Raw genomic sequence first — 23,257 nt, forward strand, 5'->3', positions numbered from 1 at the left:
CCTGAAGTTTTTGATCTTGTGATAGCCCATGGATAAAGAACCCCCACACAAAGTTGTGGCATCCATGTGCCCTGCCCGAGATTGCAACTCTCTATGTAACACGCGGAAGCTCTGGGAGTCTTCTTTCAGCCCTAAACACTCTTGAGAACCATCTGATGCAAAAACGCAGGTATAGAGGGAGAGTAGAGAGAGAGGGAAGTGCTGGAAATTCAGTATAATCTATGGTACAAAAAGGGTACATGTCTGCAGCCATGGGCTGCCTTCATAAAAAGGTGGTTAACACCAAAATCTGTTCCCTATGGGACCTCTAAGGATCCAAACCCCTAGTGGGATTGAATGAGTTCAATGAGGAGCACTTGGGCCTTTTTATATGGGTCTTGGACCCCCTTTATGCTGGCCGACTGCTGGTCGGCCAGTCATAATTTCATTAAAGCTTATTTAATTCAGCCGACTAGTCATTAATGCTTGTTTTCGATGATGCGCCTGCAGCCCCCTTCAACTTGGTTCAGCCCCCTCCACCTCTGGTACAGCCGACTCCCTTGTGGTACAGCCGACAGGCTTTTCCTCTTGCTCTCCAAGCCCTGCTCCAGTCTACACTGCCGACAGCTCTCTGTGCTCCATTTTCTGGTTCTAATGGTCCTTTTTCTGGCTGCCTTTTCTGGACTAGCTGAGGAACTTGTCCATGGGCATCTGTGCACATGACATCCCCCTCTGCTAAACTTGATGACGGGATTCCAACCTGCTCTTGGATGACTGTCATCATCCCAATCCTTTTCCCGAAGTCCCTCTGTCATCATCCATCCCTGGCAACCCTTTTTCTCTGAACATCCGGCCTGTTCTCCAAACCACTCTGTCTCTGATGAAGATCTATGCATCTGGTCTTCCTCTAGTCCACAATCCATTCCTGCCCTGACTCTGAACACCGTCTTGGTCTTCATTCCTGGAACTGAGTCTGGCACTCTCAGATCACCCTTGGAGGATCAACCTCCCTTGACGTTACCTGAGAACCTATCTGGCTCACGGAACTGCCATCCCCATCTGGCACTGTGGAACACCACCAACAAACCTCCTGGGAGTTCTTCCCGATCTGTGTTCTTTCCTTGGGCTTTGAATTGGTGTACTTTCCTGTACCTTGGACCTGTACACCATCATCTGGGACTGAATCAGTGTTTAGCTTTGTTGAGCCTGATGCTCTGATACCAATGTAACACGCGGAAGCTCTGGGAGTCTTCTTTCAGCCCTAAACACTCTTGAGAACCATCTGATGCAAAAACGCAGGTATAGAGGGAGAGTAGAGAGAGAGGGAAGTGCTGGAAATTCAGTATAATCTATGGTACAAAAAGGGTACATGTCTGCAGCCATGGGCTGCCTTCATAAAAAGGTGGTTAACACCAAAATCTGTCCCCTATGGGACCTCTAAGGATCCAAACCCCTAGTGGGATTGAATGAGTTCAATGAGGAGCACTTGGGCCTTTTTATATGGGTCTTGGACCCCCTTTATGCTGGCCGACTGCTGGTCGGCCAGTCATAATTTCATTAAAGCTTATTTAATTCAGCCGACTGGTCATTAATGCTTGTTTTCGATGATGCGCCTGCAGCCCCCTTCAACTTGGTTCAGCCGCCTCCACCTCTGGTACAGCCGACTCCCTTGTGGTACAGCCGACAGGCTTTTCCTCTTGCTCTCCAAGCCTTGCTCCAGTCTACACTGCCGACAGCTCTCTGTGCTCCATTTTCTGGTTCTAATGGTCCTTTTTCTGGCTGCCTTTTCTGGACTAGCTGAGGAACTTGTCCATGGGTATCTGTGCACATGACATCACACTATAATCAATGCTGTCCAGCCTGCGCTTATGCTTGTGTGGGACAGTACCATGCTGCGCATGGGTGTGGGACTGCCCCTACACCTGGCCGACCTGCCGATTAGGGCTTCTGACCCAGTCGGCTGCCTGTCCAGCAGCAGTACAGCTGGCCGACAGCCCCTCCAGCCCATGCCATGGCTGGTGGGCACAATGTGGGCCCTCCTGGCCCCTTGGGGGTGGTTCTATACCTCCCCCATGCCCACACTAAGAGTGCAAATGCAAATCCTCGCACTGGGGTAGCCCTATGGGCTGGCCCCATCTCTACATGCAAACCTACATGCCTACAGAGGTCTGGCATCCAGTTGCAAACCAGATACACAGCACATCTGACATCATTCCAGAGGGAGACTCACAGCGCGGACTGGCACTGCTTCATGTGCAGGACAATGCACACCTGACCTTGGACGACTGAGATGGATCCCTGGGGCTGACTCGTCCCGGACTGGGCTCACATGGGACCAGTTCACCATCCCAGGTCCTGCACCTTCTGTACAGAAATGTCTACGTGGCATCCAAGTGCGGGATGCACGTGACATCCCCTTCTGCTTAACTTGACGGAAGCTGCATAGCCTCCAAATAATCCGTCAATAATGCCGGATAGTCTTCGAAAAATTCTTTGTCGAGCCATACCGCTTCATGAGTTCCTCGGTCCTGAAACTTCGTGAGAAACGGTCGTAGTCTTCGGCCTGAGCCATGCTTGAAACGGTGCAGAAGGATCTGTTCTGGAACCATTACTTCTGCTTCATCAATAATATCTGGTTCCGCTTCGTCTTTGACCTCTGAAGGGGGTGGACCTGCATATGGCTTTAACCAACTGACATGAAATACATCGTGCATAGTGCAACTCGGAAGTAGCTTTAACTGCATAGACACCTCATTAATCTTTTTCCGGATGGGGAATGGTCCGAAGCTCCTGAAAGACAACTTTGGGCATCGCTTGCCCACCTGCTTCAATCTTTGCTTCATAATCCGAAGATACACCCAATCGCCTTCCGAAAACTTCATGTCCCTTCGGTCTTTATTGGCCTGTCGAGTGTAGGCCTCTTGCGCTTTAGCCAATCTGTCTTTAACGGACTCTAGGATCTCCTGGTAAGACTCCGTCACTCTGTTCGCCTCAGGTACTGAAGACGAAGTCCTGGTTAACAACGACTGGAAAGGCCTTCCAAACGCTGCCTCACATGGAGTCCTGCCAATAGCTGAAGAAAAAGAGTCATTCAAAACAGCTTGAACTAAAGGCAGAAACGATTCCCACTTACCTTGCTGATCGTGGACATAACACTTCAGCACATCAAAGGCCAACTGGTTGTATATCTCTGTCTGGCCATCTGTTTGTGGGTGGAATGCACTGGAAAAATTCAACTTAGTACCAAAATTATCAAACAATGCCCTCCAAAAATGACTGGTAAACTTGGCATCTCGGTCTGACACTATGGTCCTAGGAATCCCACCAATCGGGTACCAATGCCGAATGAATAGCTGGGCAACATCCTCGGCGGTCACATTGGCCCTGCATGGTATAAGCATAACAAATTTGCTGAACCTATCAACAATAGTTAAACACTGTGTATTACGCTAACTCGGACTGGGAGGCAGATTTGTGACAAAGTCCATCGAAATGTCCTGGAAAGGACCCTCAGGAATTGGCAAAGGCTGTAACAACCCTATCTTCTTTCCATGAGGAGCTTTTACCTTTTGACAAATGTCACAGCGTTGCACATATGTAAACACGTCACGCCTCATCTTTGGCCAATAGTATTGCCGTTCTAATTTCTCCAGAGTCGAATTCATGCCCCTATGACCACCTGTAATGGCGTCATGGGCATCATGGAGAAGAGCTGCCCGGAATGATTTCATGACACATAGTCGGCCTTTGTAGAAAAGCCAACCATCGCGTATCAGAAAATGGCATGGTCCTGTGGCATCCAATGCCTCTTCCCACTGTGTACCGAATTCCTCGGAATCCGCGTACGTGTGCTTCATGTCTTCTAGTCCTGTACCAACAAGGTCAAGTCTAGTGGTCTGAATCGCAGATACTTGTCCCTTCCTGCTCAAAGCATCGGCCACTGGATTGGCCTTTCCTGGAAGGTACTCAATCATACCACCGAACTGCTAGAATATCTGACTCCAGCGGTGTTGTCGATCACTCCACTGTGCACTTGGCATCGTCTGAATCCAGCGCAATGCCTGATGGTCAGTGCGAACCTCGAAGTCACGGCCATACAGGAAATGTTTCCAATGTTTCAAGGCCTGTATAACTGCTAGGAGTTCACGATCATAGACTGAGTAGTTCTTTTCGGCGGGCAGTAACTTACGAGACATGTAAGCTACTGGATGACCATGCTGTTGCAATACGGCTCCAATTGCGATGTTACTCGCATCGGTGATCACCTGAAATGGTTCGTCCCACGAGGCAAGGGCTAAACAAGGCGCTTCAGACAAAGCCACCTTGAGGTTCTGGAATGCCTCCAACGCTCGTGGAGTCATGTTGGGTTTTATGCTGTGTATGCACCCAGAGGAGTGCTAGTGATCATCAGTAGGTTACTGGGGCACTTTTTACTTCAGTTAGTGGAGGTTTTTTCCCCCAGTTTAGTTCAGTTTCACTTATATGCAGTTTATAAGTGTTTTGGTCCACCCGGCACATTTATGGCCGGACATGTGAACACTTATCCTTTAGGGTCACTATCATGTGGCTGTTGTACTTGATTTTTCTATTCATTGAAGCATATTGGAAGTCGTGTACTCTTCTCTCTGGTTTTCCACGCTTGCTTGAACCTGTGTAAACCCTAACCCTAACCCTCATTGTCTTCAATTGGTATCAGAGCCATTGAAGCTTTGCCTTTGCCCATTGCTGTACACATTCACTTTCATCAACTGCCCGTATCTGCTGCCCGTACACCTTGTTTGCACTGCCTTCAGCTACAACTGTGCGCTGAACATCATTCAGTACCTGACAGCGCCGTACAGCATACTGTACCTGTCAGCGTACGTGTACCAGCCACCGTACAGTCAAGCGCAGCCATACGCCTGTAAGCGCCGACTGTCACCTGCCTGCGCCAACTGTACAAGACAGCGCCGACTGTACCTGCACAGCTCTGGTCGACTTTGTCAGTACGGTACTGTGGTCGCCCTGCCCCGTACAGTCCTCTGTACACACCTGCTCACAGTGTTCCGTACTTGCTCAGTACCTGCAACGCATATCTGTATCACAGTCGCCTCAGTACCTGTACTGTACCTGCTTGCTTACAGAGGACTGCTTTCGTACTGTACCTGCATACAGTCGATTGTACTTGCTACGAGTACCTGCAACTACTTACAACGAGTACCTGCTGTGTACCTGTTCGCACTGCTCCGTACAGTGCTCCGTACAGTACGAGCTGAGTACATCCGCCGTACAGTCATCGTACCTGCAGTCTGCTCCGTACAGTCATCTTTACCTGCACAGTACAACAGTCCACGTATCTGCACACTACAGTCAACTTGTACCTGTTGAAATCTCAGCTGGTAAGCATTACAAGTTTTGAATATTGGGCACTTTAATTTTCTCTGTGAAAATATACAGGCACAACAGGCAGATTTTCTAGCAAGAAAATATACAGGTTTTTTGCACAGTTTGGGTGCAGCAAATTTGGGCATTTTTGGGGCATTTTGGCATTGTGTACGCCATTTGCTGCTCTACTCAGTCATTGGTGCATTGAGCTGCACATTCAGAGGATTGAGAGTGCAGGCAGATTTGGGTGAACTGTATTCAGTGGAGTACAGTTGTTATCAGGGTTTTTGCTATTGGGTTTTTTGGTAAGCAGGTACAACATTGTGCGTAAAGCATAATGGCAAATCAACAGCAAAGTGATGTATTCACATATTTGTCTAAGGAAGACAAATTGGATGGCACGAACTACTCCTTGTGGAGTTTTATGCTGAAAAATGTGCTTGTGGCAAAAGGTCTTTGGGATTTTGTTAGTGGTGATGAACCACGTCCAGGTCCATTGGCTCCAGAGACTCCTCCCCAAGGGGGTGCTCGTGGACGAGGACAACAGGTACAGGCTCCAGGACAGCCATTGCCTGTTCAGAGAACAAATGCTCAAAAGACATGGGATGCCAGGGATGCACAAGCTTTGTCACTCATTGCATTGTCAGTTCAGAGGTCCATTATACCTCATATTCGTTCAGCTAGCTCTTCACAGAATGCATGGGTGACTTTGGAGCAGATGTATGCTGCTCGTAATGAGGCTAGGATCTCATTTTTGAAAAGAGAGCTGGAAAATCAGAAAATGAATGAAGGAGATGATATGTCTAGCCACTTAAACAAGCTGCAGGATTTGAGAGAGCAACTCATCAATGTGGATGAGATTATTCCTGAGACACAGCTTGTGTCCACCATCTTGCACTCTTTGCCAAGATCCTACTTGGCTTTCCATACCTCTTTGAACCTCAGCATGAGGAATGCTGTTGAACCCCTCAAGTATCAGGAACTTGTTGCTCTCTTACTACAAGAGGAGCAAATGAGGAAGAATATGAATATGAACACAAATGCTGAACAAGCATTTACTACAGGTCAAAAGGGGAAAGGGAAATCTCAGCCAAAGAGTGCAAATCAAAATTCAGGTGATGGTGGTTCTTCACAGGATACCAAGAAAGGTGATGGACAGCCCAAGAAGAAGGGCAAATGTCATTACTGTAAGAAGCCAGGTCACTACATCACGGAATGTAGGAAGAGGATTGCCAAAGAGAAGGCAAAGGAAGCTGGGATGTCAGTTAATGATACTCCTAAAGCTCCTCCAGAGACTGCTTCTTTTGTTGAGGACAGGGATTACTGTTTTTTTACATGCAGCTATGATGCCTCTTGGTCTTCACAGGCACTCAGTTTGACAGAACATGCATGTACTTGGTATTTTGATAGTGGTGCCTCAAAGCATATCACATCTCGCAGGGATTTGTTTAGTCATGTTGGCCCTGCCCCTGTTGGCAAAACTGTTCAGTGTGCCAACAATGCTTCATATCCAGTGTGTGGCATTGGGGAGATTCAGCTTACAGCCATTGATGGCTCCATTCTCCGCCTTACAGATGCCTTATATGTACCAGGGATAAAGAAGAATTTGTTGTCCATTTCTTCTTTAGCACATTGTGGAATGCAGGTCTACTTTGATGATGATAAATGCATGGTCAGAGACAAAGCAAATGCCTTGACCTTGATGCTTACTGGTACATTATGTCATGGACTTTATGAGTTGGATGCATTTCAGCCAGTGGATCAGTCTGCTTATCATGCATTCACTCTTACTCCAGCTATGGTTGATGCGGAGTTATGGCATGCTCGCATGGGGCATGTAAATTTTGGTAGTCTTATGCTTATGCAGCGACATAATATGTTTACAGATCTACCTCTCATGGAGAAGCCTCCAGATCACATTTGTGAAGGATGTATTTTGGGAAAAATGCACAGGTTTTCCTTCCCACGTGATCAGGCTCTAAGAGCAACTGCAAAGTTGCAACTTATACACAGTGATCTTTGTGGTCCCATGCAGACGAAGTCATTAGGTGGTTGCTTTTATTTTGCAACATTTATTGATGACTTCTCTCGTATATGCTGGGTCTATCCTTTGACACAGAAATCACAGGTATATGATGCATTTTTGGCCTTTGTAGCACTTGCTGAGACAGAGTCAGGATGCAAGGTGAAGACTCTCTGTTCTGACCGAGGGGGGGAATATATGTCACATGTGCTGAATTCCTTTCTTGGGAGTAGAGGTATAAAACATCAGTATACTACTCCTTACACTCCACAGCAGAATGGGGTTGCAGAAAGGAAAAATCGGTCACTCATGGAGATGGCCAGATGTATGCTAAAGGCAAAAAGACTACCACATATCTTTTGGGTGGAAGCAGTAATGTGTGCTTGTCATATTTTAAATCGATGTCCACAAAGGCATTGGTTTCTATTACTCCTTTTGAGGCTTGGCATGGCCGCAAGCCTTCTGTATCGCATTTTCGTATCTTTGGGTGTCTTGCATATGCACACATACCCAAAGAGTTGAGAGGAGGAAGCTTGATGATAAAGCCACAAAATGCATTTTTGTTGGGTATAGCCGTGAGAGCAAGGGCTACAGGTTATATGACCCACTATCCAGGAAGATATTCATGAGTCGGGATGTGATTTTTGATGAAAAATCAGAATTATCCATGGCTGGTTATGAGGCAAATCAGGCTGAAAATGATGTGTTTGAAGGTCTACTACCCATGGAGTTTCATTCCACAGTTGGTGATCCAACTCATGAGGGTACTGGACAGCCAGCAAATGATGTAGGTGGTGCAGAAATTCAGCAGCCAAATGAGCCAGAAGCTGAACCAAATATGGGACAGCAGGCACCACAGGTCAGACATATACCTAGATGGTATTTGAGGACATTACAGGACAGCCATTTAGAGGGTCCTCTTGCTAGTCGTACTCGTAGGGAGACAAGGACCAATGAGCATGCACACATCATGGATTTGAATCTGGTTATGGCAGCCAGTTTACAGGATGATGATGAGCCTGATTCATTTGTGGATGCACGAGATAATGTGCATTGGAACAAAGCCATGCAGGATGAGATTGATTCTATTAAAAAGAATCAAACATGGAATTTGGTTGATCTGCCCAAAGGCAAGAAAGCCATTGGTACTAAATGGGTCTATAAATTGAAAAGACATGCAGATGGATCCATTGACAGGTACAAAGCCCGTCTAGTTGCAAAGGGCTATGCACAGAAGAAGGGCATTGATTATGAGGAGACATTTGCTCCTACATCCCGTATGTCGACACTTAGGTGTGTCATTGCATTGGCTGCACATCGTGGTTGGGTTGTTCACCAGTTGGACATAAAGACTGCATTCCTACATGGGGACCTCGAGGAGGAAGTTTATGTATTTCAGCCCATGGGATTTGCAGAACATGGTCATGAGGGGAAAGTATGCAGGCTGAAAAAGGCCTTGTATGGTTTGAAACAAGCTCCACGAGCTTGGTATGCAAAAATAGATGCTTTTCTACTCACTCAGGGATTTGTGAACAGTCCATCAGAGGCCACTTTGTATGTGAAGAAAGAAGAGACAGATCTGCTGGTCATCAGTCTTTATGTGGATGATCTCTTGCTCATGGGATCAAATGATGACAAAATTGCAGCTTTTAAGGAGATACTGCAACAGACATTTGACATGTCTGACTTGGGCCTTGTACATTACTATTTGGGCATACAGTTTGTGCAAGATAACAGAGGCATTGGGTTGTTGCAACCACGTTATGTTGCTAAACTTCTGGAGAAGTTTAAATTTCAGGATTGCAAGCCTATTAGTACTCCTATGGAGCCTGGGATGAAACTGTCACTACAAGATGACAGTGTTTCCTTTGATGCCACTACATATGCTCAGGCTGTTGGGTGCCTCATTTACTTGTGTAATACAAGGCCAGATATTCAGTATGCAGTCTCTCAGTTGAGCAGATTCATGCACAGCCCACGGTTGTCACATTGGCAAGCTGTGAAGCGTGTATTCCGTTATTTGCAGGGTACCTTGTCTCTTGGGTTGCTTTATCCTGAGGGGGGTGACATGCAGTTACATGCTTACAGTGATTCAGATTGGGCTGGTGATTTTGATACCAGACATTCCACTAGTGGAAATTGTTTCTTCCTTGGCGCTTCATGCATTTCTTGGCTAAGCAAGAAACAGACCATAGTGGCCACTTCGTCTTGTGAGGCAGAGTACAGAGCAGCCTACACTACTACTGTTGAGTGTGTTTGGCTGCGTCGTCTTATGACTGATATGGATATTTCAGTGGAGGAGCCTACACCTATCTATACTGATAGTCAGAGTGCCATTGCTGTGGCCAGGAATCCTGTGTTTCATGCTCGCACGAAACACATTGAGATTCACTATCATTTTGTTCGGGAGAGACTCCAGGCAGGAGATATCAGTCTAATCTACTGTCCTACAGATCAGAATGTGGCAGACATCTTCACCAAGGCATTACCACGTCCGAAATTTGAAGCATTCCGCAATGCTTTGAATTTGTTTCCTTTTGGTGGATGATGTACAGTGATCACATATCACTCCAGGGGGGTTTGTTGGGTTTTATGCTGTGTATGCACCCAGAGGAGTGCTAGTGATCATCAGTAGGTTACTGGGGCACTTTTTACTTCAGTTAGTGGAGGTTTTTTCCCCCAGTTTAGTTCAGTTTCACTTATATGCAGTTTATAAGTGTTTTGGTCCACCCGGCACATTTATGGCCGGACATGTGAACACTTATCCTTTAGGGTCACTATCATGTGGCTATTGTACTTGATTTTTCTATTCATTGAAGCATATTGGAAGTCGTGTACTCTTCTCTCTGGTTTTCCACGCTTGCTTGAACCTGTGTAAACCCTAACCCTAACCCTCATTGTCTTCAAGTCATTCGAATCTTTTGCCTCCTTGTTTTCACTCCCTTTAGCAGATCGGTGAGGTCTGCCGAGAGATCAGAAAACTTGTCAATGTGGGTGGAATATGCCTGGCATATACCCACAAATGATCTAATGTCATAAGCAGTCTGAGGTACTTCCCAGTTAACAATCTCGGCCACTTTAGCCGGATCAAGTCGAATGCCTTCGGCACTAATTATATATCCCAAGTAATGTACCTGGAACAGATAAAATTCCGACTTCTTTTCATTGACATAGAGCTCGTTGCTTTCTAGCAACTTAAGGACTTTCTCCACATCAATGTCATGCTGCTCAACTGTAGCTGAAAATATGAGTATGTCGTCCAGAAATATGAACACACACACTCCAATTAACTCCCGGAAAATACGCATCATCATGCGGTTAAATGTAGCTGGGGCGTTCGTCAATCCAAATGGCATAACCACAAATTCATAGTGGGCCCGTTCTGTACGGAAAGCTGTCCTGGGGATGTCCCCCTCTACAATCCGTACCTGGTGGTACCCACTCTTTAAATCCAGTTTGGAGAACACCTTAGCTCCATTCAGCCTCTCGAGAATATAGTCAATTCGAGGCATCGGGAATCTGCTCTTGATAGTCAGCTTGTTGAGTGTACGATAATCGACACACAACCGAGAAGACCCATCTTTCTTCTTGACAAATAAGATCGGTGCTGCAAATGGCGACACGCTGGGGCGGATGAAGCTTGCTTGCAACAATTCTTGGAGTTGGCGGTCCAACTCCGATTCCATTGCCTTAGACAGGCGATACGGAAACTTTCTCGGGGGTTCCGAGCCTGGGAGGAGGTCAATCTTGTGATCCTCCGGTCTGGACGGGGGGAGCTGGGGAGGGAGACTGTCCCGAAGAAAAATCTTCTGGAACTTTTCATGGAGAACCGAGTACTTCTCGGAAGCACTGGCCACCGTCTGGGCGGTCTGGATGTAAATCATCGCACACTGTGCGCCTTTCCTAACTGCTCGCTTAGCCTGCAAGTGGCTTATGAGCGGAAAGTTTGGAATACCTGGCTCACACTTAATGGTCACTGGGGTGTTTGACACATTCCGATCGATTTGGAACGTGTGCTTGTCCCACTTGACATCAGGAAGAAACTTGTGAAACCACTGGATACCCAAAATTATGTCTGCTCCTACAAGAGGGGCAACCATAAAGTCACGCACAAACTCTATGCCCTGAATCACTAATTTAGCACCTAGAACTTCATACTTTACGCTCGTTGTCATACCTGTGCTAAAACCCTCAACCTGTTTGTCTACCGGAGTCAGCTCGAAACGGGCACGCCTAGCGGCCTGTTCCGTGACCACATCCTCCGTGCTGCCGCTGTCAAACAAGACAACGACTCTCTGGCCACCTATGTAGCCAAAGGACTTGAGCAATTCGTTGCGCTCATACTCCTGGTCATGGGCGCCCTTCTGCTTATCTTCGAGCTCCCGGCTAATAATTGCTCCAACTGAAGCACCGGGGGTTGAAGAACTAGGGGTAGCCGCTGGGGTCTGTGTGGGAGCTGTGCTCACCACAGAAGCTGTGGAGGCGGCGGCGGCCTTTGGAGGCTTCTTCGGACAATCCCGAGAAGTATGTCCTTTTGTGTGACAAAAGTAACATCTACCCTCCTTCCTGTACTGAGAAAGCTCCTCAGCACTCAACTTGCTACCTGTCTTGCCTGCCTCCGCTTTTTGGTTTGGAGTAAGCTTAGACGCATTGTTCGAGTTCTTGGAGCCAGAGGCTCCCGGGCTCTGTCCTGGGGAAGACCCCGTCTGGTTCTGGCTTTTACCCCCCGAGGCGTTAGCCTTGGGAGAAGCCGGCTGGGAAGTCTTGGGCTTGCCACCATTGTGTTTCATTTCTGCACTCTGCGCAAGCGAGAGTGCGTCCTCAAAGGTGGCTGGCCTAAACATACGCACCTCCCATTGGATTTGCGTGTCCAGGCCATACAAAAACTGCCCTTTCTTGTCCGTATCAGATAAGCCTAATTGCAGACACAAGGTCGAAATTTTATTGGCAAACTGAAGGACTGGTTGCGCGTTCTGACGCGCTCCCCTGAACTCGTCTTCGAGTCGCTCAAGGTAGTGGGGCGGTAGAAACCGCTGCTTAAGGTCTCGGACGAACACATCCCACACATAAGCTGCCATACCTGCTCTGGTGTGGGCATGAGCCCACTGAGTCCACCAAGGAATGGCCTCACCTTCCAAGTACCAACTAGCTAAGATCACTTTGTCAGTATCGTCTTCCTAACTGCGGCAAAGTAAGCTTCAAAATGATGCAACCATGAATAAAGAGTAGTGGGATCGAGTTTACCATTCTTGGCTGTCCTGGCCCTTGAATGCTTGATGCACTTGGTGAATTATGAGATCAACTCATTGAATTCTTGGCTGGGCTTTTATACCTCCTTTTGCATCCAGTCGGCCTGCTTCATGAAGCCCCACGACTGGGTTTGATTTAATAAATGCTTTCACACTATAATCAATGCTGTCCAGCCTGCGCTTATGCTTGTGTGGGACAGTACCATGCTGCGCATGGGTGTGGGACTGCCCCTACACCTGCCCGACCTGCTGATTAGGGCTTCTGACCCAGTCGGCTGCCTGTCCAGCAGCAGTACAGCTGGCCGACAGCCCCTCCAGCCCATGCCATGGCTGGTGGGCACAATGTGGGCCCTCCTGGCCCCTTGGGCTTGCGCTTATGCTTGTGTGGGACAGTACCATGCTGCGCATGGGTGTGGGACTGCCCCTACACCTGGCCGACCTGCTGATTAGGGCTTCTGACCCAGTCGGCTGCCTGTCCAGCAGCAGTACAGCTGGCCGACAGCCCCTCCAGCCCATGCCATGGCTGGTGGGCACAATGTGGGCCCTCCTGGCCCCTTGGGGGTGGTTCTATACCTCCCCCATGCCCACACTAAGAGTGCAAATGCAAATCCTCGCACTGGGGTAGCCCTATGGGCTGGCCCCATCTCTACATGCAAACCTACATGCCTACAGAGGTCTGGCATCCAGTTGCAAACCAGATACACAGCACATCTGACATCATTCCAGAGGGAGACTCACAGCGCGGACTGGCACTGCTTCATGTGCAGGACAATGCACACCTGACCTTGGACGACTGAGATGGATCCCTGGCTGACTCGTCGGACTGGGCTCACATGGGACCAGTTCACCATCCCAGGTCCTGCACCTTCTGTACAGAAATGTCTACGTGGCATCCAAGTGCGGGATGCACGTGACACTCTAAACTGCTATAAGTAGTGTCAAAAGACATGTTCCGCATATCCAAGTCTACAAACTCGGACACCACGTCAAACTCATCCTCCACCGGGAGGAACTCATCTCAAGACCAAGTCTCAAAATCCACTCAAGTACAGGGTTTATCATCAGCTCTCCAGCAAGGGCTTTCCCCTTCAAGAGAATCCCTCACCATGTGTGTCTTTTGGGCGTCTGGAAAAGGGTGAAATTCGAAGCCAACAATCCAATAGTTGAGCCAAGAGTCTACAACCTCATGTGTCCTCTCCTACTCCTTGCCCACTAAAGCGTCCAGCATGAATGAAGGAGCCACTGCAACCATACCTTCAGTAGTGGCTGAACCAACCACTCCCCTCCCCTCTGGAGAAGTAACACCCGATTCCGCAAACTCTGCATGTCAGTGGGTAAAATCAGCGCAAAGTTTGGCCATCTGCTTCTCAAAGTAAGCTTTCTCCACCACTTCCGGCTGAACCTCCATGTGGTCCTCTGACCCCTGAGGATTGTCCTCATGATTGGAAACATCATCATGAAAGCGGAGCCGTTCAGCCACAGTGAAGAGATAGCAAGTATGAAAACATAATAAGATAACCAAGTGACCGATTTTGAAATTCAGAATTTAAAAGAGAGAGAACTATGCTTTCACATGAGAAAAGATGCAAAGAAAAGTACTACCTACCTATGCTTCACACACGAGAGATGGAAACTGTGCTCTGAAGCCACTCAACAGACCGCCTCCAAGAACTTTCGTCATGCCCGGAGTGTGCTAGTATGTGCTTAAGCTTCCGTTAGCTTTGTTTTTACAAGTTTTTTTTTTTTTAAAACACACCTTGTGCTTTTCACTTAAAAAAAACAAATAGGAGCTTTCTTTGTTGTGTGCTAGGATAAAATATGCCCTTACCGCATGACCTTGCTTTCTTTACCAAAGTAGCAACTTTCTTTTCTCTTCAAAAAAAAACATGGCCCCCTAATTCCCATCACCTATGTGATTGCTCTTTTCATGCTGATCGCCATGCTGATGTCCGTGTCTCCCCCCCTCGTGCCTGGCTGTCATTTGTGCACCACTGCCTGAGGCTTGCTGCCGGCTGGGCAGCAAGCCAGCCCACGTGGTGGCGATCAGCAGGAAGAAAGCAGCTGCATAGGTGATGCGAATTACTGTAAGACTCCTCTTGAAGGATCACCTAATACACGTTCTAAAAACACAAGGCTAGAACAAGATAGCAGGGTGTAGGTAAACTCACCTCCCAACTGTAGATTCCATCTGGAATCTCTCCGGAGCTAGGGGCTATGGTTCCACTCCCCACAGGCCAAGCCAGTCAGCCATGGTGTCCTACACCACTAGAGCTTGTCCTAAGGGACCCTTGGCAAGACTGCCTGTGAACTGCCATGTCCATGGCAGGAGTAAGACTACTCTGGTCCATGCACAGGCCAACTGTCAAAGTACCTCAATAACCCATAAGTCACTTATATAGTGATTACTGCTGGTATAAATAACCATCCAGTCATTAATAGCCAACAAGCATGGATTATCAATAATAATGAACCCTAGCCACCTGTAAGGTGTGTGCAGCCTTCCCCCTAATCTCAGGGCTCCCCAAACCCTTCCCAGATTAGGACTTAATCCGGGGATGTTTTGACTGGAAAGAAGAGGGGTTGCAAGCCCAAAAGTAATGTCATAAATGTCATTTAATGTGTTCATGTAGGGCTAAAAAGGTGCCCAGCCCTTGGTCCCTTGGCTAGGCTGGTTTACACATGCTTGGGCTGTCCAAAACTAGTTCAAAACTACCCCTAAACTGCCAAATTATGTCCACGTGCCAGCGAATTAATTGGTGCAGTGTTCTAAAGCATAATTTTGGTTTTCCAGACAGACAGAGAGAGAGAGAGAGAGAGAGAGAGAGAGAGAGAGAGAGAGAGCAGTTATGTTTCTCATGAAGCATCAAAGGGTAAACATTTTTGTATTTGTTCTTGATTGTATGCAGTCAGTCAGAAAAATGGACACAAAGATAACTGTTGCTTTAAGGGCAGCAGCAGCAGGGGCAGTTGCAGCTTTTGCAAAAATAGCAGCTGTAATAAAAGCTACAGGGGGTGCAAAGCTAGGTGCAGCAACTGCAGCCATGACAGCAGCCACGACTGCAGCAGTTGCAGGATCTAAAACAGAGCAGAAGTAATGCTGCAATAACAAATGATTTTATGTAGACTTAAAAAGCCAATGTCAATGAAATGGCTTTTTGACAGAGACTGCGAGTTTCTTTTGTCATAGAAGAGGCATGGCAAAGTTACTTATTTTAGAAATGTAGAAGCTTTCTTTGGTGTGGGTCTTATGCCTAAAGCTAGAAGAAGTGCAATGGTATAGTGGTTAACTTTAGATGTGAATGGAAAGGCTAGCGTTCTTATCATTGACACATCCCTTTTGTTGGTTCAACAGAGGATTTGGGTGTTCTTCAAGGAATTAGAAGAGGCAATGGCCTTGCAAAAATGTCATTAGATGAGTTGTCATGACTTTTAACTTCGATATTTGGATTGAAAAGAATAACTACCTCGGCCATTCCCACACCTCTCTATATTGGAAAGGCTTAGGTATAGCCAAGTGATTTTGATGTTTCATCATCTAGATTTTTGATTCAAGTGTGGAGCATTGAGGGGTAGTTGAACCTTTTCTCATTGCGATGGAGGTAGGTTTGGGGTAGGCAGCGACTGATGCATCGAGGAGGTCAATGTGATGGGTGTTATGTCCAATGGTGGTGCATGAGGGTGGTTGAAGTGGTTTGGGGTCCATGTGTTAAGTATTTTTTGGTCCTGCCAAGGTCATGGTGTAACATTGTCATACATGTCAATTTTTTCTTGTACTAGACAATGTGATATCAAAAGGTGTAACGTGCAACTGTAGGTCCTGCTAGCCAATTAGTTTTTTTCAGAGTAAGACTTCTCATTTCACTGTTTTCAGAATCTATCTAACCCAACTTAGAGTTACACTCTGAACACCATCTTAATCTAGAGTTGCGGGTACTTGCGATCTATACAAATTTTAAATGCACTCTTGTTCACCATCAATAGAACTTGTAGGCTATAAAGAGCAACACATTAATCCGAGTGTAGCCATTATGTTACTCATAATAATATCTTCTCAATATCCTAACTAGGAGTACGAACCTTGTTGCCCAAGGATACATGAACATAGCATGTGAATTATTGTGACTTTCTTCTTATTCTCTTTATTTTAATAAATGGTGTGTATGAGAACATCTATCAAACGGTAAAAAATGTTTAGTTTCAAATTAAAAGTAGGGTTGTTAAGAAGTGCCTTATTATATAAAATGAGTATGAGAAGTGTAAGCATGAATGTGTGTGCACCCGAGCACATGCATGTGTTAAGGGGGGGGGGGGGGGGGGGGGGGGTTGTAGGTGCCTGCGTGTATGTTCATTGGCATAGAACACATTGCTTTTGTAATAATATACAAAAGAGTTTTAGCAAGACAAATGTCTTTGTCAACTAATCATATATTTTGTCAATTAAGCCAACACCGCAATTGCTCTAAATATATTATTTATAAATGCAGCCTATCTATTTTATTTTGAACACAAGCTATTTTTTAGACCATTAAATGATCATTATATAAAAGATTATTTCATAAACATATTCCAATACAACACCAAGTCTATAATGGGAATGCCACATTTGCATGTGTCATGCATCTAATTTACAATGTTAACATTGAAGTCATGGCTTTCATTCCTTTAAATGCTTCAAGCCACTCCCATGCATCATTAAGGATGGTTCTCTCTTGAAATAATTCCAAGATGAGCTACCCAATACAAACAATAGTCTCTACTCCTAGCACGCAATGCATAAGACATTACATTTTTCGTACTTGAGTCAACATTAGAAATCAATGCTCCACTCTCATCATTTTTGCTCGACTCCATCGAGAGTGTATGGCTCCCTTTACGAGGAGCACTTGTGGGAACTTGTCTACTCAGTGTGAAAATCAAATGAGGTCATATGTTTAGGTGTCTATATGGACAAGATACAATGTTGGTGGACAAACTTTTCACACTTCAAAACCATAGGGGTGCTAGTTTAGACACACTATTATTAGGGTATGTTTTGGAATCTCAAACAATCTCGGATGGGGTCAAAAGGTCTATTCACGCTAAGAGAGTCCATAGAGAGGGTCTACCTTGTTGGAGCCTTTGGTGGTTTCTAATAACTTGGATCATGGTTCAAGTAGGAGGTCGATGTTGCATGCAAGAGTCTCTAGTGGCCACTTGCAGTGCATAAATATTGATTTCCCTTACTACTCTAGGTTACACTATCAGAATGAAACATATTGGAAAGGCAAATTAAAGTGGAGTTGTCCTATTGGATTGGTTGGTCCTGAGTTCGGTAACATCTAAGCACTCTGCGTAAATGCCTAAGTGTGTCTCACCATGCCCTCTCGTTATTTATTATTGTCTTCAAGACCATGACAATACTATAACATGTGCTATACATCTTGATAATTATAATCACTCTTATGATGAGGAGGGGCTATGCAGGTCTATCGAACAAAAAATTGAGAAAAAGTTGTTGTCTCGGGCTACAATGAACCCTTTTAATACTAAAAAATTGGATATAGTTGTGGCTCAAGATGTCATTTTAGACATGCTTAAGAAACTTGTAAGTTTGGAGATTGGTGAAGATGAATTCGCAGAGCTACTTGAGTATGTCATTGTTCTTTCAAATAAAAGGATAAAAAGATGTTTGAAGTATGCCAAAAGAGCCAAAAGCATTACATCAAAGGGTCTTAAAGTGGTTCTTGATCTCAAGGATAGATGTAGATATCTATTTATCCATAGTGTGCTTACCATTTTTGTTCTTGTCTGTCTTTTCTATGAGGGTGGCGAGCTTCTCATCATTTGGTTTTAGACCCAATGACCGCAACATCGTGCCCAATTCAAGCTCTGTGATACTACCATCACCATCCCTATCGAATTTCGCAAAGATCTCCTTAATAGGATGAGACGACAAGGAGGAAATCAACAAGACATGTGGGTTCATTGTGACCATATCCACAGAGTCTTTGGTTGGCCAACAATGTTTGCTCATGTGTATTACCCTTATGTCCGTGAGCTTTTAACTACAGCTACATGTGAGTTCAAAGTTGAGGATAGGTATGCACAAATTGAATTTTAGAAAGATGCTAAATAATGTGTTGAAAGAGAATGGCTATGGAATACTAGAATTTAGAGGGTTCTAATGAGGCAAATACCAATTGGAAGTGTTAAATACACTGGTTACTTGAAAGGAACCCCTATAGGAAATGTACTAGGCGTGCAAGATATGGCAATAGATAAATTTTATAATCAAGGTGTAAGAACATCTTTGAGCAAAAGACTCATGGATCTATCTTCATGTAAGAGATGGGGATAAACTCTCCTAAAATGCAACATGATAATGTAGATCAACGTAGTATTCGCAAAAAAAGGTGCACAAGGAGGGAAAGTTGAGACATGTATGGTGACAAAGTTACCCAAAACAATGTGGGCTATTCGAATGACAGAGTCGGGTAAGAAAATGACTTGTTTTGGGCGATTACCTAAGCAAAGTGGAAGATGTGGGAGATACCTCAACAAGGGAGATGCAGATAGAAATAGCGGAGGGCTTGCACCATGCTTCTTTGTTTGTTGTAAATACCATGTTGGTGTTGGGAGGGTTTGTTGGGTTCTGTAACTTGGCTTCCACACACTCTTGGGATATTGATGAAAACCACGTGATTGGCATACATGTCCCCGCACCTAGGTGTGGCCAATGGGTGACGGGACATATATGTAGCCACATGAGATACAAATGCTTCAAGTAAATGGATTTGTGCTTCAAAGTGGGGGTCCACCTTTGCAGTCATAGCTCAAGCAAATGCAACTACAATAAAAGTTCCTAGTGCTTTTTGTCCAAAATACAAGGATGGAAAGATTATTACGTGGAGAGCCTGATTGACTAAAGAATTCCACGAGAACATAGGGAAGGGAAGGACCTTGGATGCATAGGTTGTTCATGAGGCCATTATTTTATGCAATGAATCCCACATCTTTTACGTCACTAATGAATGGTGTCCAGAGCAAATGGTGTGACCTACTATATGTCAAGAGCAGACTTTCCGCGATGCACATGTGAAGGGTTTCAAAAACAAGAGACCAAGCACCTGGCATGCCATGCCATGCAAGCACTTATACTTCATGTACTGGTGGGTTCTAGGCTTGGATTCATTGGCTCATAAGTTCTATACTAGGCAACACTCACCAAGGTGGAGTTGTTTCAGGCCCTTAGTGTGGTAGAAGATGCAATTTGGTGCTTGCATGAGGTGTTGATTTTTTTGGTGTTGCTTTTCAAAATAGAGAACTTTTACATATTGTAAAACATTTTGTGTGAAATATGGAACCTTGAAATATAGTGCAACTTTTTTTTTGGGGCTGAAATATAGCACCTTGACATATGGTGGAACTTTTTGTTATGGTTGGGCTATGTTGAAGTTTCTTATGGTGGTGAGCTCAATATTAGTTCTTGAACCCTTCGAATATAAAAATTTAGCTTGGATTATCACCCAAACTTAAATTTACTCTGGCTTGATAGTATGTGAGGAAACAAATGTTTTATTTTTGGGTGATGGCTTGGGTCAATTTTTCCAGTACATGCTTTAATTTGTATGCTAACTATAGTGTTATTCTTGCGTGTGCATATTTAAAAAGTGAACATATTTGCTTATTTTTATAGATTGTTTGGCAGGTTTCGCTTGGCTTTTCGCTTTGCTCGAAAAAACTTGTTTGGAGAATGGTTTTCCCTAAATAAAATATATAATTAAAAATATATATAATCACAACCATAAACCTAAAAAAATAAACACACAAATGTCCTACTTATTAGTAAGAGCAAGAGAAGTTAAAACTGATTTAAATAGGAGAAGCAAGGGCAATAGCAAGAGGGAGATGAGGTGAGGGTTGAGGGAGATCAGGTGAGGGTTTGGATTTGGGTTTTGCCAAGGAGGGATATGAGGTTGAGGGAGATGAGGGATATGAGAAGAGGGAGGTGAGGGATGAATGGATGAGGTGAGGGTTGAGATAGAGTTAAAGGGAATCAGTGAAGTGATGGAGGTGCCCGAAATATCCATGCTATTGCATCTGAGCAACAAGGTGGCACAACACATGGTGGGATACAATGGCTCCTATTTTGCTTTTCCCAATGTGTGCTAATGATCCCCAATATAGGTTCGGCTACTATTGGGCCCCTACTAGGCCTAGCTATTGGCCTAGCTTCTACTGGCATAGCTATTGGCCCAGCTATACCCCACTAGCTAGGCTACTGACTTAACTACCTTCCCGGCTATAGCCCAGTAGCTGTTAATCTCATTTTGGATTAACAAAGATGCTCCTCCATTTGAGGACATTAATAAGTGTTATGTAAAGGCACTATAAAGGTTGTACATTATGAGATACTTGCCAGCCAAGGCTTTAGTTAGTAAGTTTTGGGTGCCCAAATGTGAATAAGGACCAGTTGTATATAAGGCAATTTCTCAAATGGAAAGACACAATCCCCCTTTGTGCTATGAGAGCTCTTGTCATTTCTTGTGTATGAGAGAGAGAGAGAGAGAGAGAGAGAGAGAGAGAGAGAGAGAGAGAGAGAGAGAGAGAGAACTCTAGTGTATGTGCATCTTCCATGCTTATGTGTGGGAGAGTGAGTGGATGATTGCCTTGCATTGTGGTGTGAGTAAGATTGGAGAATTGGAGCTTCCAAATGTGGGAGAGCCTCAAGGGACGTGAGCTCGAAGCATTGGTAAGTACCCTACAATGGTTGTTGTCTATTGATTCTTCCGATTGTGAATGTGTGGAGTTCTCTTGGGAGGTGCAGTAGGCAATAACATTTTTGGCACCGCTGCCGAGGAAACAACCATTGTCTCTTCCAAGCTCCAGCTCCCATTATGCTTGATTAACTATTGCCTTTGCATTTTGAAAGTGCATTGTGAAAAATTATGTAGATAAGGTTTGTGTGGAAGGGAAGAAATTAGAGTAGTTGTGGAAAATTGTGTGTGTGGAAGTGTGGGTGAGTACTTGGAATTGCCTAAAGGAAAGCTACACTTGGATTTTCTTTTGATTTTGTTGATTTCGTTAATTTTACTATCATGAGATAGCAGTTGGTAACACTCTTTTTTTCTATTTTTTCAAAAAAAATCACAAAAACAAGGAGCCATTGGTTGTGTTGGTGACTTGCATTACATTCCTTTTGCTAGGCTAACCTTTTTTTGATCTTTTGGGCAGGAAAATCATACTCTAAATCTATGAAAACATCATCGACTGGCAACGCGTGAAAGTGGTGTGAAATACAAGTCGTTCATGGCGTGAAATACATTTCACGACATGAAACACATTTCACGATGTGAAACACAGTTTGCCAGTCATTGCGTGAAATATAGTCTGGTATTTCACGACGTGAAACGTCAGTCCAACAGAAATCCAAGTATAATAGTTGGAGTAGAGAGTTAGTTTATTGAATTGTATTCTCATGTACTCAAGGTCAGGGAAACTTATTGGACATGACCTTACCCCCGATGACAATGCATCTAATCACCCAGGTTCTTCCTACTAGAGAAGTGTTGGTTCAAGTTGCTCGGCGAGCACTCAATTGAGTGTTGCAACTTGGAGAAATCTGACCACTACAGAAACTAGTAGCAAAGAATCCATGGAAGAAGGATTAAGGTTCTCCAGACTTAAAGAGGAAGAGAAACCAGCTTCTCCTGCGAAGTCCAGTGGAATATTTGATATGGCCAGGGATTTTTTAGCCTGCAACACGGCACAAAAGATGAAGCACAATCTGCAGGTATGGGCCCGTCTCTTAATGAGCATGGGACACGGTCCAAAACCAAACTTACCAACACATATAACCCTAATGTCTCAACCCAGGAACACTAACCCTTTGAGACTTAGTGGAATGACTCCTAGGGTCGGGCTGGCGGGATAAGGAAAATGCTACCAAGACGGGTCAAATCTTCTTCCCCACATCTGAGGAATTATAAATTAACATAAAGATGGCAAAAGCAAAGCATCAATTGCGGCTTCTGAGCTTACAAAGGCAAGAGTTCAATACGCGAAGAATGATGGCGAAACAGAGGGAAATTGGTAATTTAAATCTATTACGGCCACGTGGCAAGGAAATAGAAACATCTAGAGCAGCCACAGATAACATGGGGATGGGAATGGCAGAAGAAGGGATACCAGCCCTAGAACCCATAAATGAGGAGCCCAAGACTGAAGAAGATCTCAAATTGCAAGAAGAAGTGGACAATCTACCTAGGGCATCTAGCGGAGGAGAGAATCGGCTCTACGCAAGAGAGGAGATAAATGAAATGATCAATAATCCCACATTCTTGCAGAGCATGGAACTCATAATTCAACAAAGGCAGGCTGAGGCCACTGATGATGAGCTAGGTGAGGAATTGCCCGGACCACTGGATAGATGGAACTACGCAGGTAGAGGATGAGATCTAGGTAGGGGTGATAGCTCCTCAGAGGCCAATAATAGATCCCCACACATATCTAAATACAGCCACAAGGGCAGATTTATTGAATATGGTCATAGAAATGGAAAGAGGCATGGCTAGGGAACTAGGCATGGCCCTTGAATCTAGACCATCTCAGATGAAGCCACACATCATTTCAAAACTTGTGCAAAAGTTCATAGGAGATAGGG

The 23,257-nt window shown here is 45.1% G+C and overlaps 1 protein-coding gene across 1 annotated transcript in view; it reads left to right on the forward strand.

Moving 5' to 3' along the window:
* LOC147632827 (uncharacterized) overlaps positions 1 to 16,093 on the forward strand; it is a 38,374-nt gene extending 22,281 nt beyond the window's left edge. The window contains exon 2 of the mRNA XM_086807711.1: positions 15,522 to 16,093. Within this exon, the coding sequence (XP_086663837.1) occupies positions 15,534 to 15,710 (177 nt within the window). The 5' untranslated portion in view covers positions 15,522 to 15,533 and the 3' untranslated portion in view covers positions 15,711 to 16,093. The remainder of the gene's footprint in view (positions 1 to 15,521) is intronic.
* The last annotated feature ends 7,164 nt before the right edge of the window (positions 16,094 to 23,257 follow it).

Source organism: Cibotium barometz, chromosome 13 (genome assembly GCF_041138505.1).
Source record: "Cibotium barometz isolate CiBa-2024 chromosome 13, ASM4113850v1, whole genome shotgun sequence".
Classification (NCBI taxonomy): Eukaryota; Viridiplantae; Streptophyta; class Polypodiopsida; order Cyatheales; family Cibotiaceae; genus Cibotium; species Cibotium barometz.